The sequence below is a fragment of the Hyla sarda genome, chromosome 2, assembly GCF_029499605.1.
Source record: "Hyla sarda isolate aHylSar1 chromosome 2, aHylSar1.hap1, whole genome shotgun sequence".
NCBI lineage: Eukaryota > Metazoa > Chordata > Amphibia > Anura > Hylidae > Hyla > Hyla sarda.
In genome coordinates this window covers 147,093,053-147,108,769 of record NC_079190.1, presented here as the reverse complement: position 1 = coordinate 147,108,769, position 15,717 = coordinate 147,093,053, and the positions used below count along the sequence as shown (strand labels likewise).

Below are 15,717 nucleotides of genomic sequence, written 5' to 3'. Positions count from 1 at the left end.
TCCAACCTATCCAGATCCATTTGTAACAGTGCACTGTCTTCTATTGTGTTTACCACTTTACAGAGTTTAGTATCATCTGCAAAGCTTGCTACTTTACTATTCAACCCCTCTACAAAAATCATTAATAAATATATTAAATAGAACAGGACCCAAGACTGACCCCTGTGGTACCCCACTAGTAATGGTCACCCAATCAGAATAAGTACCATTAATAACCACCCTCTGTTTCCTATCACTGAGCCAGTTACTTACCCACATTCTCCCAGTCCAATCCTTCTCATTTTATGCACCAACCTTTTATGTGGCACCATATCAAATGCTTTGGAAAAATCCAGATATACGACATCCAGGGATTCCCCCTGGTCCAGTCTGGAGCTCACCTCCTCATAAAGCTGATCAGGTTAGTTTGACAGGACCGATCCCTCATAAAGCCATGCTGATATAGTCATACATTTATTTTTATCAAGATACTCCAAAATAGCATCCCTTAGATTCTGCAGATTCTCCATAGTGTGAACAGTTCCTAAGAAGGTGAGGAGAAAAAATCATCTGCAAAGAGTTAACCTGTTAAGGAGTTAACCAAAAAGAGTTAACCTGTACGTCCTGAGTCCGCTCCCGTTCTATAACGTGGGGCCGCTTCCGTTCTATAACGTGGGGCCACTGCGTGGCCCCGGATCATAGCGGGTCGGGCCCGTGGCTAATAGTGCGTGGTTAGCTCAGGGAGCTGTTCGGGATCGCCGCGGCGAAATCGCGGCATCCCGAACAGCTTACAAGACAGTCGGAGGATCCCTACCTGCCCCAATGATGTCCGATTGCTGAATGACTGAGATCCAGGCATGAGCAGTCAAGCGGCAGAATCATCGATCACTGGTTTCTTATGAGAAACCACTGATCAATGTAATAGATCAGTGTGTGCAGTGTTTATAGGTCCCTATGGGACCTATAACACTGCAGAAAAAAAGTGAATAAAGATCATATAACCCCTTCCCTAATAAAAGTTTGAATCACCCCCCTTTTCCCATTTAAAAAAAAAAAACTGTGTAAATAAAAATAAACATATGTGGTATCGCCGCGTGCGGAAATGTCCGAATTATAAAAATATATCGTTAATTAAACCGCACGGTCAATGGCGTACGCGCAAAAAAATTCTAAAGTCCAAAATAGTGCATTTTTGGTCACTTTTTATATCATGAAAAAATTAATAAAAAGTCTTATCAATGCAAATATGGTACCGCTATAAACTTCAGATCATGGCGCAAAAAATGAGCCCTCATACCGCCCCATACGCAGAAAGATTAAAAAGTCATAGGGGTCAGAAGAGGACAATTTTAAACGTATACATTTTTCTGCATGTAGCTATGATTTTTTCCAGAAGTACGACAAAATCAAACCTATATAAGTAGGGTATTATTTTAATCGTATGGACCTACAGAATAAAGAGAAGGTGTCATTTTTACCGAAAAATGTACTCCGTAGAAACGGAAGCCCCCAAAATGTATAAAATTTTTTCAATTTTGTCTCACAATGAATTTTTTTTTCCGTTTCGCTGTAGATTTTGGGGTAAAATGACTGACGTCATTACAAAGTAGAATCGGTGGCGCAAAAATAAGCCATCATATGGATTTTTAGATGCAAAATTGAAAGAGTTATGATTTTTTTAAAGGTAAGGAGGAAAAAACTAAGATGCAAAAACCCCGGGTCCTTAAGGGGTTAAAGCACAGATGGGACAGGCTATAGCAGTGTTTTCCAGCCAGGGTGCCTATAGCTGTTGCAAAACTACAACTCCCAGCATGCCCGGACAGCCGAAGGCTGTCCGGGCATGCTGGGAGTTGTAGTTTTGCAACAGCTGGAGGCACCCTGGTTGGGAAACACTGGGCTATAGGGATGGCCAAGCAAATATGCAATTCATTTGTGTATATATCTCATAGATATGTCAGTTATATGCAGTGTTTCCCAACCAGGGTCCCTCCAGGCTTAGGGTGGGTTCACACTACGTTTTGTCCCATACGGGAGCGCATACGGCAGGGGGGAGCTAAAAGCTCGCGCTCCCGTATGTCACCGTATGCGCTCCCATATGTCATTCATTTCAATGAGCCGACCGGAGTGAAACGTTCGGTCCGGTCGGCTCATTTTTGCGCCGTATGCGCTTTTACAACCGGACCTAAAACCGTGGTTGACCACAGTTTTAGGTCCGGTTGTAAAGCGCATACGGCGCAAAAATGAGCCGACCGGACCGAACGTTTCACTCCGGTCGGCTCATTGAAATGAATGACATACGGGAGCGCATACGGTGACATACGGGAGCGCGAGCTTTTAGCTCCCCCCTGCCGTATGCGCTCCCGTATGGGACAAAACGTAGTGTGAACCCAGCCTTAGGCTGGGTTCACATCACGTTTTTGCCATACTGTTTTCAATCCGTTTTTCTAAAGAAAACCGTATGGCAAAAAAAACTGATGGAACAGTATGGGGGGAAAAGTAAACTGTATGCGTTTTTAAACAGTATACTGTTTTTAAAAGTGTATACAGTTCCGTCCGTTTTTATAGAAAAAAAAAACATACGTTTTAGAAAATTTTGTCCATTTTTAATAGAGGGGTCTTGGGTGGGGACTTTAGGAGGCAAATGCGCATGTGCAAAGTAAAAAACATATGCGTTTTCCTGTATGGAACCGTATACATGTGCGTTTCCCATTGACGTCCATGTTAAAAAAAAAACGTATGCTGTTGCAGTACGGTTTTTAAACTGGAGACAAAATCGTGGTCAACCATGGTTTTGACTCCGGTTTAAAAACCGTACTGCAACCGCATACGTTTTTTTTTTTTTTTTTAACATGGACGTCAATGGGAAACGCACGTATACGGTTCCATACGGGAAAACGCATGTTTTTTACTTTGCACATGCGCATTTGCATCCTAATGTCCCCACCCAAGACCCCTCCCATTAAAAATGGACATTTTCAAAAACGTATGAGCTTTTTTTCTATAAAAACAGACGGAACTGTATGCACTTTTAAAAACAGTATACTGTTTAAAAACGCATACAGTTTACTTTTTCCCATACTGTTCCATCAGTTTTTTTGCCATACGGTTTTCTTTAGAAAAACGGATTGAAAACAGTATGGCAAAAACGTGGTGTGAACACTGCCTTACCGGGCATGCTGGCAGTTGTAGTTTTGAAACAGCTGAAGGCACACAGGTTGGGAAACACTGGGCTGTAGGGATGTCCAAGCAAATATGCTTGGAATGTGCAATTCAATTGTATGTGTGTGTATATACATATAAATGTATAATCAGTTATATGCAGTGTTTTCCAACCAGTGACCCTCCAGGCTTATCGGGCATGCTGGGAGTTGTAGTTTTGAAACAGCTGGTGGTACCCTACATAGGAAACTCCCGGTGGTTCACCACACACAGAATATAATAAACACTGAATACCGCCTGCCATCATCCCCACACCGCCTGGGCCTCCCTCTCCTCATCTACAAGTGAATGCGCTAAACCCGCGGAATAGGAACTAAGGCGCCAAAACCAACCTCTGCGAGCGCGTTCTCCAGGCTGCAGGAGGTTTGTCCCTGCTGCGACCCGTAGCTGCGCTTTGTGTACGAGGAGCTTGGGAAGAAAGTGAAGTGAAGTGCAGTGCGGAGGGCAGTAGACACCGGGCTCGGCGGAGTTAGGAGCATGGCACACAGTGTGCAGAACGTGACGCTGGCACTGACGCTTCCCATTACATGCCACATCTGCCTGGGCAAGGTAAGGACCAGCACACACCTGCTTCCAGCCGTGTCCGGGGTCTCCGTGTTTGTATACTCATCCATGTTTATTTACTGCTGTGGACGTACGTAACTGAGGGTATCATACTGGGCAGAGAGAGAGAGAGAAAGATGTGTTGTTGCCCGTCCAGCATAACTAATGGAGCTGTTACCCATAGCAACTAATCTGCCCGGCTTTTATCTTTTAGAGGCCTTAAAAAAAACTGGAATCTGGTTGTTATGGGCAACTGTTCCTCTGCACAAGTTTTGAAAAAGCTCTCCTAATGTATGTAACTAGTGTATCCCAGATGTCACTTCCAATCTGGTTGCTATGGGCAACACAACTCTTCTGCTTTTTTTTTTCTTATATAATGTGTGTGTGTGTATATATATATATATATATATATATATATATATATATATATATATATATATAATGACTGTGTGGTGTCCTTTTATTTTTTTGTGTACTGTGCTATTCAGTGCCAAAAATGCATAAAATACTGTTAAAGTCATAATCTGCGGCGAAACAAATAAAACCTTATTTGTGGGATGAAATTTTAACCCCTTAAGGACTCAGCCCATTTTGGCCTTAAGGACTCAGACAATTTAATTTTTACGTTTTCATTTTTTCCTCCTCGCCTTCTAAAAATCATAACTTATATATTTTCATCCACAGACTAGTATGAGGGCTTGTTTTTTGCGCGACCAGTTGTCCTTTGTAATGACATCACTCATTATATCATAAAATGTATGGCGCAACCAAAAAACACAATTTTTGTGGGGAAATTAAAACGAAAAACGCAATTTTGCTAATTTTGGAAGGTTTTGTTTTCACGCCGTACAATTTCTGGCAAAAATGACGTGTGTTCTTTATTCTGAGGGTCAATACGATTAAAATGATACCCATTACTATATACTTTTATATTATTGTTGCGCTTAAAAAAAATCACAAACTTTTTAACCAAATTAGTACGTTTATAATCCCTTTATTTTGATGACCTATAACTTTTTTATTTTTCCGTATAAGCGGCGGTATGGGGGCTCATTTTTTGCGCCATGATCTGTACTTTTTTTTGATACCACATTTGCATAAAAAAAACTTTTAATACATTTTTTATAATTTTTTTTTTAATAAAATGTATTAAAAAAGTAGGAATTTTGGACTTTTTTAAATTTTTTTTCGTTCACGCCGTTCACCGTACGGGATCATTAACATTTTATTTTAATAGTTTGGACATTTACGCACGTGGCGATACCAAATATGTCTATAAAAAAAGTTTTTTACGCTTTTTGGGGGTAAAATAGGAAAAAACGGACGTTTTACTTTTTTATTGGGGGAGGGGATTTTTCACTTTTTTTTTACTTTTACATTTTTTTACATTATTTTTTTACACTTGAATAGTCCCCATAGGGGACTATTCATAGCAATACCATGATTGCTAATACTGATCTGTTCTATGTATAGGACATAGAACAGATCAGTGTTATCGGTCATCTCCTGCTCTGGTCTGCTCGATCACAGACCAGAGCAGGAGACGCCGGGAGCAGGACGGAGGCAGGAGAGGGGACCTCCGTGCGGCGTTATGAATGATCGGATCCCCGCAGCAGCGCTGCGGGCGATCCGATCATTCATTCAAATCGCGCACTGCCGCAGATGCCGGGATCTGTATTGATCCCGGCACCTGAGGGGTTAATGGCGGACGCCCGCGAGATCGCGGGCGTCGGCCATTGCCGGCGGGTCCCTGGCTGCGATCAGCAGCCGGGATCAGCCGCGCATGACACGGGCATCGCTCCGATGCCCGCGGTTATGCACAGGACGTAAATGTACGTCCTGGTGCGTTAAGTACCACCTCACCAGGACGTACATTTACGTCCTGCGTCCTTAAGGGGTTAAGTACCAGGATGCAAGAGCGTACTTGAATGCCCTTTGTCCTGGTGGGGTAAAGGACAGGTACCTGTATGTCCTTAACAGGTAAAAAAAATATATATATATATATATTTCTCTATCGGCTCCATTGGGGGACACAGACCTTGGGTATATGCTGTTGTTGCTAGGAGACTTGACAGTAAGGAAACCAAAAAGTCGTCTCCTCCCAGCAGGATATACCCGCCTACAGAGCCTGAGGTAATCAGTTTAAGCTTAGTGTCTGCAGGAGATGGACACTAGTCTGGGGTTCTCCCCAGACTTGGTCTAACATTTTTTTATTTTTATAGAATAGGGACGTTTAGTTTTTCTTATTTCCCTTTATTTTTCTTTTTTCAGGTGGGGACTCAGGAACATAGCGTTCACTGTTTTCCCATTTGCAATTGAGGGGGCACAAGCATCGTGGATGTACTGTTAACCCCCTATCACCAACGGTCAGCGCCTAGGGTTGTACCTTATGGGTCCGGGTCCCCCACTTTTCCCTGCTCGTCTCGCTTTTCAAGCCCGGCATGACGCAGGTGACAAATAAGCTGGCTGAAGACTTCATGAGGTGAGTTCTTCAGATTGAGGTGAGTATTCTCCCCCCTTTTTTTCTTTCAGGTGCGGGGGCTTGCAACTGCTGGAGACCCCTATTTTGGTCCCACTCCTTTTTATTCTATCTAGTGGGAATCCCTATTGGGCAAGGGTTCCCTAACTTTTATTGGGGGCACTTGGGAATGCAGGGGCCTATGGAGTCAGTGGTGTAGGACTGTGTATGGATTTCTATCACAGTTATCAGCAGCCGCGGCTGCCTTTTTTTTTTTTTTTTTTTTTTTTTTTTTTTTTTACTTTAGTTTCTTCTGTGCTCTGGCCGCGTTCTATGCGACGCAGCCAGGGCGCAGTTTACTTTCACTTTCGCAGCGACTGCTGCGCCGGCATTCTTGCTCGCTCCCGTTCGCCTTCACTCACACATAAGCTTCAGGGACGGGAGCGGGCGCCATTATTTACCGGCCTCCTTCTTCTCAGCAGAGTTCGCGCCCTTGGAAGAGTGCGAATCTCTCTGGCCAATGGGGACTGAGCAGGGATCTGTCAGCCAATCAGAGGCACCTCAGTCTAGTCCGGCCCCTCTTTTTTGATTGGTCTGGCCGTCCCTGCTAGTGTTCTCTCTCTTCTCGTTCCCTTCCTCACAGCAACTGCCTGAGGGGACACGGACGCTGGTGAGGCTGTTTCATTTTGTTTTATTCATGTCCGAGCCCAGAACTGTTCCTCCCTCTAAACAGGTACCCGGGGCCCTGGTCACCTACTACACTTGTAAGGGCTGTAACTCCAAAATGCCTGGGTCTGCTGTACCCACTTGTTCCGCCTGCACCACTGCAACTCCTGACCCCCCCCCCTGGTATTCAGGATGCTCCCCCAGACCCAGTGGGTTCTGCTGCCCCTCCAATATGGGTGTCTTCCCTCTCTCAGTCTATATCTGACTTGGCGCAGGTCTCCCGCTCCGTGGTGACAGCCTTAGAGAGGTCTTCCTTACACTGTTCCCCTAGAGAGCCTCGTTCTCCCTCACCCTATTTTAAACGCTCTCACAAGCGTAATAGGGGTCATTCCTCTGACTCCCCTCCGGAGTCTGGGTAGAGGCGTAGGCGTTCCTCTCATGGGCACCGTCCCTCTGCTACGTCTCCCAGCAAGTGTCTTTCTTCTAGAAGACGCTCCCCGAGTCGCCGTTCTGAATCTCCAGATCGGCGCGCCAGGTCAGTGTCTCCCTCCTCTAAGGCTGCCTCCACCCGTTCCCACTCCCCTGGTAAACTAGTTGATGAGGCTGCTTCTGTCTCTGACTCAGAAGACCACACAGACATGACCGATATAGTGGACTCATTGGTTTCAGCCATAAGAGACACTTTTCGCTTAGAGGACCCAGGAACTTCGGACGCTGTCCGAGAAGTTTCCTTTTATCGTGCCCGTCCGGCACTCAAAACGTTCAGCTCCCATGCTGAATTTGAAGCCTTGCTAGAGTCTGCCTGGAGGCACCCTGACAAGAGGTTTCAAGAAATAAAAAAGGTTCAAGCGCGTTATCCCTTTGCTAAGGACCTTATGACCCGGTGGACCTCACCTCCTACGGTGGACCCACCAGTCTCCCGTCTTTCTAAGACCACTACCTTACCTCTGTCCGATGCTGCATCCTTTAAGGATCCAGCAGACAAAAAGGTGGAAACCTTGGCCAAGTTTGCCTTTGAGGCTACGGGTTCATCTCTTCTCCCTACCTTTGCCTCTTCCTGGGTTTCCAGGGCCCTGGCAATTTGGGTTTCCCGACTCCGCCAGGGCATTTCTTCTGGGGCTTCCTCGGAAGAACTGGCCGATTTAATTCTCCTGCTTTCTAAAGTGGGTGACTTTCTATGTTCTGCTTCCATCCAGTCGGCCCTAGATCCGCGTGGCTTAAAGCCTGGGATGCGGATGCAGCTTCTAAAAGGTCTCTCACTGCGCTTCCTTTTACTGGCTCAGCTTTTTGGTAAGTGCCTAGACGAGATCATCTCGGAAGCCACGGGAGGGAAGAGTTCCTTATTAACTCAAAATAAGGCCGTACTACTACCTCCCACCGTAAATCTACCTTTTTTCGGTCCTTTCGGACCTTCGGGGGCACAAAGGGGACTAGGCAAACCCACCTCTGCTTCCCAACCCACCTCTGCCTGAAGGGACTCCCCCCACCCGCGGATTTTTCTCGGGTGGGAGGTCGTTTGTTACTCTTCCGGGATGTCGGGACCACACAGGTGCAGGATTCCTGGGTCAGAGACGTGGTGTCCAACGGTTACCGGATCGAGTTTGCCTCTCTTCCAAAGGATCGTTCTTTCCTTTCCCGAGCTCCGCAGTCTCCCTCTTTGGCAAAGGCCTTTTGGGGTGCACTTCAGTCCCTCCTCATTCAGGGGGTCATTGTCCCGGTTCCTCCCAGGGAACGCTTTCAAGGTTTTTATTCCAACCTCTTTGTAGTTCCCAAGAAAGGGGGTTCCGTACGCCCAATCTTGAATCTAAAGCTTCTCAACAGGCATCTCCTCCTGCGCCACTTCCGTATGGAGTCTCTCCGTTCGGTTGTGGCGACCATGGATCGGGGAGTTTCTTTCCTCGGTGGACATCAGGGATGCCTACCTCCATGTTCTGATTTTTCCGGGACACCAGCGGTTCCTCCGATTTGCTGTCCCAGAGGGACATTTCCAGTTTGTGGCTCTCCCCTTCGGCCTGGCCACAGCTCCGAGGGTATTCACCAAGGTCCTTGCACCGGTGATCGGCCTGCTTCGGACAAGGGGGGTCTCAGTGATCCCTTACTTGGACGACCTTCTGATCAAGGCTCCATCCAGAGACCAGAATCTAGAGAGCCTCACCCTTCAGGCCCTGTCTCGCTTCGGTTGGTTGGTCAATCGGGACAAGTCCAACCTATCCCCCACTCAGTCCCTGGTTTTTCTAGGACTTCGGTTCGACACCCAGTCCGCCCGGGTTCACCTCCCATCGGACAAGTGATTGACCCTTCTGTCAGGGGTTTGTATACTCAGGAACCCTTCCCCAGTGTCCATCCGATTTTGCATGGAAGTCCTGGGTCGGATGGTGGCGGCCATGGAGGCCGTTCCCTTCGCTCAGTTTAATTTCCGTCCCCTTCAACTTGCGATTCTATCCCGGTGGGACAGGTCTCCTTTGTCCCTCGATTGCAAGATCGTACTTCCTCGGGCATCTCGCCGCTCCCCCTTGCTTCTTCAGGGATGCTCCTTCTTGCCCCTCCATTGGCTGGTAGTCACGACGGATGCCAGCCTTTTGGGTTGGGGGGGTGTCTTCCGAGACCGGATAGTCCAGGGCCTTTGGTCTCCCAGGGAGACGCTCTTCTCGATCAACATCCTGGAACTGAGAGCAATCTACCTTTTGTCTGTTACATTGGGAGAACCTTCTCCAGGGCCGCCCAGTTCGTGTCCAGTCGGACAACTCCACTGCGGCGGCATACATCAATCGCCAGGGCGGCACCCGCAGCTCGGCGGCGATGACCGAAGTTTCCAAGATCCTTCTCTGGGCGGAGCTCAGGGTTCCGGCCATCTCGGCTATCCACATTCCAGGCGTAAACAATTGGGAAGTGGACTTCCTAAGCCGGACCTCTCCCGATTCTGGAGAGTGGTCCCTTCATCCGGAGGTGTTTGCAGAGATCTGCGGCCTCTGGGGAACTCCAGATGTGGACCTCTTTGCATCCCGCCACAACAAGAAGGTTCCCCTCTGTGTCAAAGTCACAGGACCCCCGTGTTCTAGCAGCGGACGCACTGGTAATTCCTTGGTCGGGGTTCGCCCTTCCTTATCTGTTCCCTCCTCTTCCTCTCCTTCCCAGGGTACTGAGGAAGCTCAGAGCGGCGAATATTCCCGCCGTTCCTCGTGGCTCCAGATTAGCCTCGGAGGGCGGGGTACGCCGACGTCGTCCGGCTCCTGGACGACGTTCCGCTGCGCCTTCCACTTCGTCCAGACCTTCTCTCTCAGGGTACCCTGTGCCACCCCAATTTACCGTCGCTGCATTTGACGGCATGGCGGTTGAGACCGCGGTACTAAGAGCCCGTGGCTTCTCAAAACAGGTGATTCGCACCATGCTTAAGGCACGCAAGCCCTCTTCCGCAAGGATTTACCACCGTACCTGGCGGTCTTATTTTCGTTGGTGCGAATCCCAATCTCCTTCTCCAGTCGTGTCCTCCCTTCCTCAACTTCTTTCATTTTTGCACTCAGGGCTGGATCAACAATTAGCTCTCAGCTCCTTATTTTTATTTTTTTCAATATATAGGGATGCATGAGGGCTAATTTTATTTATTTATTTTTGCGCCGTGATCTGTAGTTTTTATTGGGACCATTTTTTTTTATTTAAATTTTTTTTATCGTATTTATTTTTTTTTTTCTAGAATATGAAGTGATCAAAAATATGCATTTCTGACTTTGGAATTTTTTTACGCTTGTGCCTTTGACCGTGCAGTTTAATTAACATCGTATTTTACTAGTTCGGACATTTACGCACATAGCGATACCACACATGTTTTAGTTTTTTTTTTTTTTTTTACATTTTCTTTATTTGACAAATGGGAAAAGGGGGGTGATTTAAACTTTTTATTAGGGAAGGGGTTAATGCATATTTATTACTCCCTTTTTGTTTTCTTTAGGGGACTATAACATGCAATCTTTAGCTTGCATTCACTGATCAATGCTTTTCCATGGGCGGGCATTGATCAGTGTTATCGGTGCTCCATTGCTTCAGCCTGGCATAGCTGAACGCAAGGCTGGAGCACCGATCGGACGGTAGGGGGGAAGGTATGTGACCTCCCGCTGTCCTCTCTCTGATCTGGATGACGCTGCAGTCCCGATCAGCCCACTGAGCTAGCTGGGAATGGGATTTGCCACTTTTAGACGCCGCAATCAACTTTGATTGCGGCGCCTAAAGGGTTAAGGCCGATAGCAACCGGGACCAACCGGGTATGATGCACGTCATACAGCGGGAGCCCGCAATGGACGTACATATACATCCATTTGCAAGAAGGGTCAGCCTAAAGGGTTACCAAACTTCCCAAATGTCATTTTGATTACTTTGAGGGGTGCAGTTTTTATCATAGAGGGTTTTTATAGGGGCTTCTAACCTAAAAGCCCCACAAATCCACTTCAGAACTGAACTGGTCTCTAAAAATATATGATCTTAAAATTTTTCTCTAAAATGTAGAAAATTGCTGCCAAACCTCTAAGCCCCATAATGTCCTAAAAAAGTAAAAGAACATTTAACAAATGATGGCAACATAAAGTAGACGTATTGTAAGGGTACGCTCACATGTATGCAGATTTGATGCGCAGGATTTTCTGCTGCAGATTTCAATGTAAACGAACTGACTGGGCACAGCTTCTAATCTGCAGTTACATATCCTGATCGTCAAATCTGCACAGGATCCTGTATGTGTGAACGTACCCATAATGTGAATTAATAACACATGTGGCATGACTATCTTTCTTACAAGCAGGAAATCTGGAATTCAAAAAATGCAAACTTTTCCAATTTTTCACGGAATTGTTGGAGTTTTCACACACAATTGCAGACTGTATTGACCAAAATGTATCACAAGTACAATATGTCATGAAAAAACTATATCAGATTCACTATGATAAGTTAAAGCATCCTGGAATTACCACAACATTAAGTGGGACAGGTCAGATTTTAAAAAGGGTCCTTGGTCCTTAAAGGGGTAGTCCAGTGGTGAAAAACGTATCCCCTATCCTAAGGATAGGGGATAAGTTTCAGATCGCTGGGGGTCCGACCTCTGGGGCCCCCCGTGATCTTTCGGTACGGGGCCCCGGCTCGCTGGCCTGAGTGTGCCTGTTGACCACCATACGGAGCGGCGGCTGACACCCCCCTCAATGCATCGCTATGGCAGAGCCGGAGATTGCCGAAGGCAGCTCTCCGGCTCTGCCATAGAGTTGTATTGAGGGGGCGTGTCACCCACCGCTTCATGCGGTGGTCAACACACCTCCTTCCTGCGGGCTGTCAGGGCCCCGTACAGGAGATCGCGGGGGGGCCCCAGCGGTCGGACCCCCCGTGACCTGAAATGTATCCCCTATCCTTAAGATAGGGGATAAGTTTTTCACCACTGGACTACTCCTTTTAAGGCCAAAAATGGCCCAGTCCTGAAAGCGTTAAAACAAACAAACAAAGATAACTGACTTACCTCCTGCCGCTCCCCCGGTGCCTCCTCTATTGCGGCCCCATCCTCCACTGTGATCATTTTCCTTGTTGCTGGGGGTACACGCGTCAGACTGCCTCTCAGCTAATCCCTGGTTGTAGCAGTGCCCTGCCTTGGTCAGTCAAAGGCTGAGGTGCCCTTGCTCCGGTCTTCCTCCTGGTGCAAGGGCACAATATGTAATGCTGCCAATCAGCCAATCACTGGCCGAAGTGGGACATAGTTGCAACAAGTGTTTAGCTGAGTGGGTAGTCTGACACGTCAGAAGCAACAAGGAAGAGGATCTCAGCAAAGGAGCAGTGATACCAGAAGCACTAGGTAGCTGCAGGGGGTCCTTTAAAAAAAAAAAATATATATATAATTTCCCCAGAAGCCTGGGCAGGGTTTCTTAAATAAATTAATAAACCTAGAAGATAACCGCTTTAAATGTGAAGATGTTAAAGGGGTTATCCAGGGTCTTTGAACTTTCAAAGGAAAACTGTCAGCAGGTTCACCCACACTAAACCCAATATACTGGGCGATAGTGTGGTTGAATTGAAGTCCATAAAGGGTTCACTTACTTTTTTTGTGTGCCCTGGCCATTGAGTTCTCCCCCGCTAAAGTTCTGTTTGTCCTCTCTGTAGTAGTGCTTTGAAGGCGGGTCCCCCACCGTCTGTCTCGCTTTAGCTCCCAGTGGAAGGGCCTAAGCCCGCCCTCGTTGTTTGTATATTAAATTTCTTCAACCCCACGTCCTGGACGAACAGCTCTAATGTCATCAGGACGTGAGAGCTGTGTAGAAACCTCAGGCGCATGCACTCTGCAGGCTGCGCTCAGGGGGCATGTGACTCCACGTCACTAGGACGTGGGGTTGAAGAAAATGAATATGCAAACAATGGGGGCAGGCAATTTCTCTACAGCTTTCCTGCTCTGTTATTGGATAATGTTTGGTATAATCCCCTTTTACTGAAGTCCCTTTGTGCCTTTCTGCTAAAAGATATGCAATACATACTCCAAACCAGGCTATACAACGCATACATTCTTGTTTTTTCACATGTACTCAGTGTTAAAGTTTTGCCTTAACCTGTAATTACTATGTCCCTGTTTCTAATAAGATTTCCTTTTCTGCTTATGGTCACAGGTACGACATCCTGTCATTTGTGCCAACTATCATGTCTTCTGTGCGGTTTGCATTGAGCTATGGTTGAAAAACAACAACCAGTGCCCGGCCTGCAGGGTGCCCATAACTGAAGAGAATCCCTGCAAGAATATCATAGGTATGCTGCTGAATTGTGTTAAAGAGTACCTGTCATGATCTTAATACATCTTTTAATCCTCACAGTTCACTACCCCCATCATGATAAGCCAATACCTGCCATCATCTGAAACCATGCAAGAGAGAACTTCCTCACTCTTCTATGCTGCTTTGGACATAGTCTAGAGCAGTTCATTGTGAGGTGGGCTGTGATTGGCTGAGACTGCACTCATCCCCCGCAGCTCTGTGCACTGAACTCTTTAGTTTCTGAGCTCTGCCCAGCAGCTGCAAAAGGAGCAGAAATATCCACAAAATTTTGCACCATGCACTGAAGTCATCATAACTCTACAGCAGTGTTCCCTAGCCAGGGTGCCTCCAGCTGTTGCAAAACTTTAGCTGTCCATGCATGCTAGGAGTTGTGGTTCTGCAACAGGACGAAAACCCTGCTCTGCAGTCTAGCTCAGCCCAAATGGAAAAGGTGCTGAAATATCCAGCTCTATACAATCTATATACAATGGGGGGTATTTATCAATTTTGCCTGTTGACAGTTCCTTTTTATCCTTTTTTTTTTTCACTTTTGGTTTTCGTGGACATGCACCAAATTTATCATTTGGTGTAAGTTGTTAGTAATTTTGGCTCAAATGTTGAAATCAACTGTTCCCAGCGCCTTTTAGACAGAACTTACCATCACAGAGGACAGCGCATTTTACCCCCTCCTGCAGTATATCAGCAAGCGACATGAGTTATTTTCTTTTGTGGAGTTTTTAGTCACCATGTGAAATGGATTTTATTTTCAACTTGGGTAGTTTTTTTTTTTACATTTTTTTTTTTTTTTTACTTTAGTGCAGTGGTCTTCAACCTGCGGACCTCCAGATGTTGCAAAACTACAATTTCCAGCATGCCCGGACAGCCCTTGGCTGTCCGGGCATGCTGGGAGTTGTAGTTTTGCAACATCTGGAGGTCCGCAGGTTGGAGACCACTGCTTTAGTGCTTACCTTTCCTGAACCTGTGTGGCCATGTCTAATGCTGGCTCAACGGAGGGTGAAGGTTCCTCAGAGACAACTATGTCGCAGGATAGTATTGAGCAGCCCTTTTTAATGTATTTTGACGCCTTTACATTTTCTTACATTGCTAAGTGTGTTTTTCAAGTGCAAAATTTCTTGGCGGTGATTTGCGTCAAAAAAACGGGATTTGCACCGAAATTGCGCCAAAGATCGTTTGGCGCAAATGATGAATTACTGACTAAAGTTGAAATCACACACCGTGTGATTTTGAGAAAGTTGTAAAAATGACAGTGGAGAAGATGCGCCAAACTTTGGTGCAAAAAGACACTGCGCCAAAGTATTGCGCCAAAGTTACGTTAAAGACACATAAATCCTTTGATAAATACCCCCCAATGTGCTAAGGTCCCACCTGCATAAGTATTGCCGCTCCTAATTGTGTTAATTTTGTGCCATATAGTGAAGCACATGAAAAGCATGCTTCTTCACGGTCACTTAACGTGTTCGTTTTGCGGTTATGTGAGGCACTGCATGCATTGGTCTTTATTCTTACAGTAGAGAAGTCATTAATTATAACGTTTTGTGAATTGGGACATTTAAACTTGCTTTTTTTTTTTTTGTTTTTTTTATTCCAATTTAAATTTAGTCGGAGTGCATTGTTCTCTGACTCCAGGTACCCAAAATTTTGTCCGACTCCACAGCCCTGCTTTTAGGGGTTAATTTAACACATGAAGTTACACAATTTTATCAAGAAGTATATTAAAAAAGGTAATTCAAAAAGGCTTATCTATATATATATATATATATATATATATATATATATATATATATATATAACTCAACGTGTGTATGTATGTTCCACAAAAACTTTCAAACGGCTAAAGATATTAACTAGAAACTTGGCACACATGTTACCTATATGTCAGCAACAAACAAAGGATAGGTGATTTAACCCTTACTCACCCCCATTTGCCAGGGGCGGGGCTTATGTTTAAAGTTCCGTGCAAGTCAATGGGAAATATGTTACAGCATAACTTCCAAACCGCTGGAGATATTTCGATAATACTTGGTCACATGTTACTTATATGTCCACTTAAAATATAGGATAGTTAATTTA

The 15,717-nt window shown here is 45.8% G+C and overlaps 1 protein-coding gene across 1 annotated transcript in view; it reads left to right on the top strand.

The window, feature by feature from the left end:
• Nucleotides 1-3,535: 3,535 nt before the first annotated feature.
• OBI1 (ORC ubiquitin ligase 1) overlaps nucleotides 3,536-15,717 on the top strand; it is a 34,540-nt gene continuing 22,358 nt past the window's right edge. Inside the window, exons 1-2 of the mRNA XM_056555570.1 lie at nucleotides 3,536-3,747; nucleotides 13,486-13,621. Of these exons, the coding sequence (XP_056411545.1) occupies nucleotides 3,676-3,747; nucleotides 13,486-13,621 (208 nt within the window). The 5' untranslated portion in view covers nucleotides 3,536-3,675. The remainder of the gene's footprint in view (nucleotides 3,748-13,485; nucleotides 13,622-15,717) is intronic.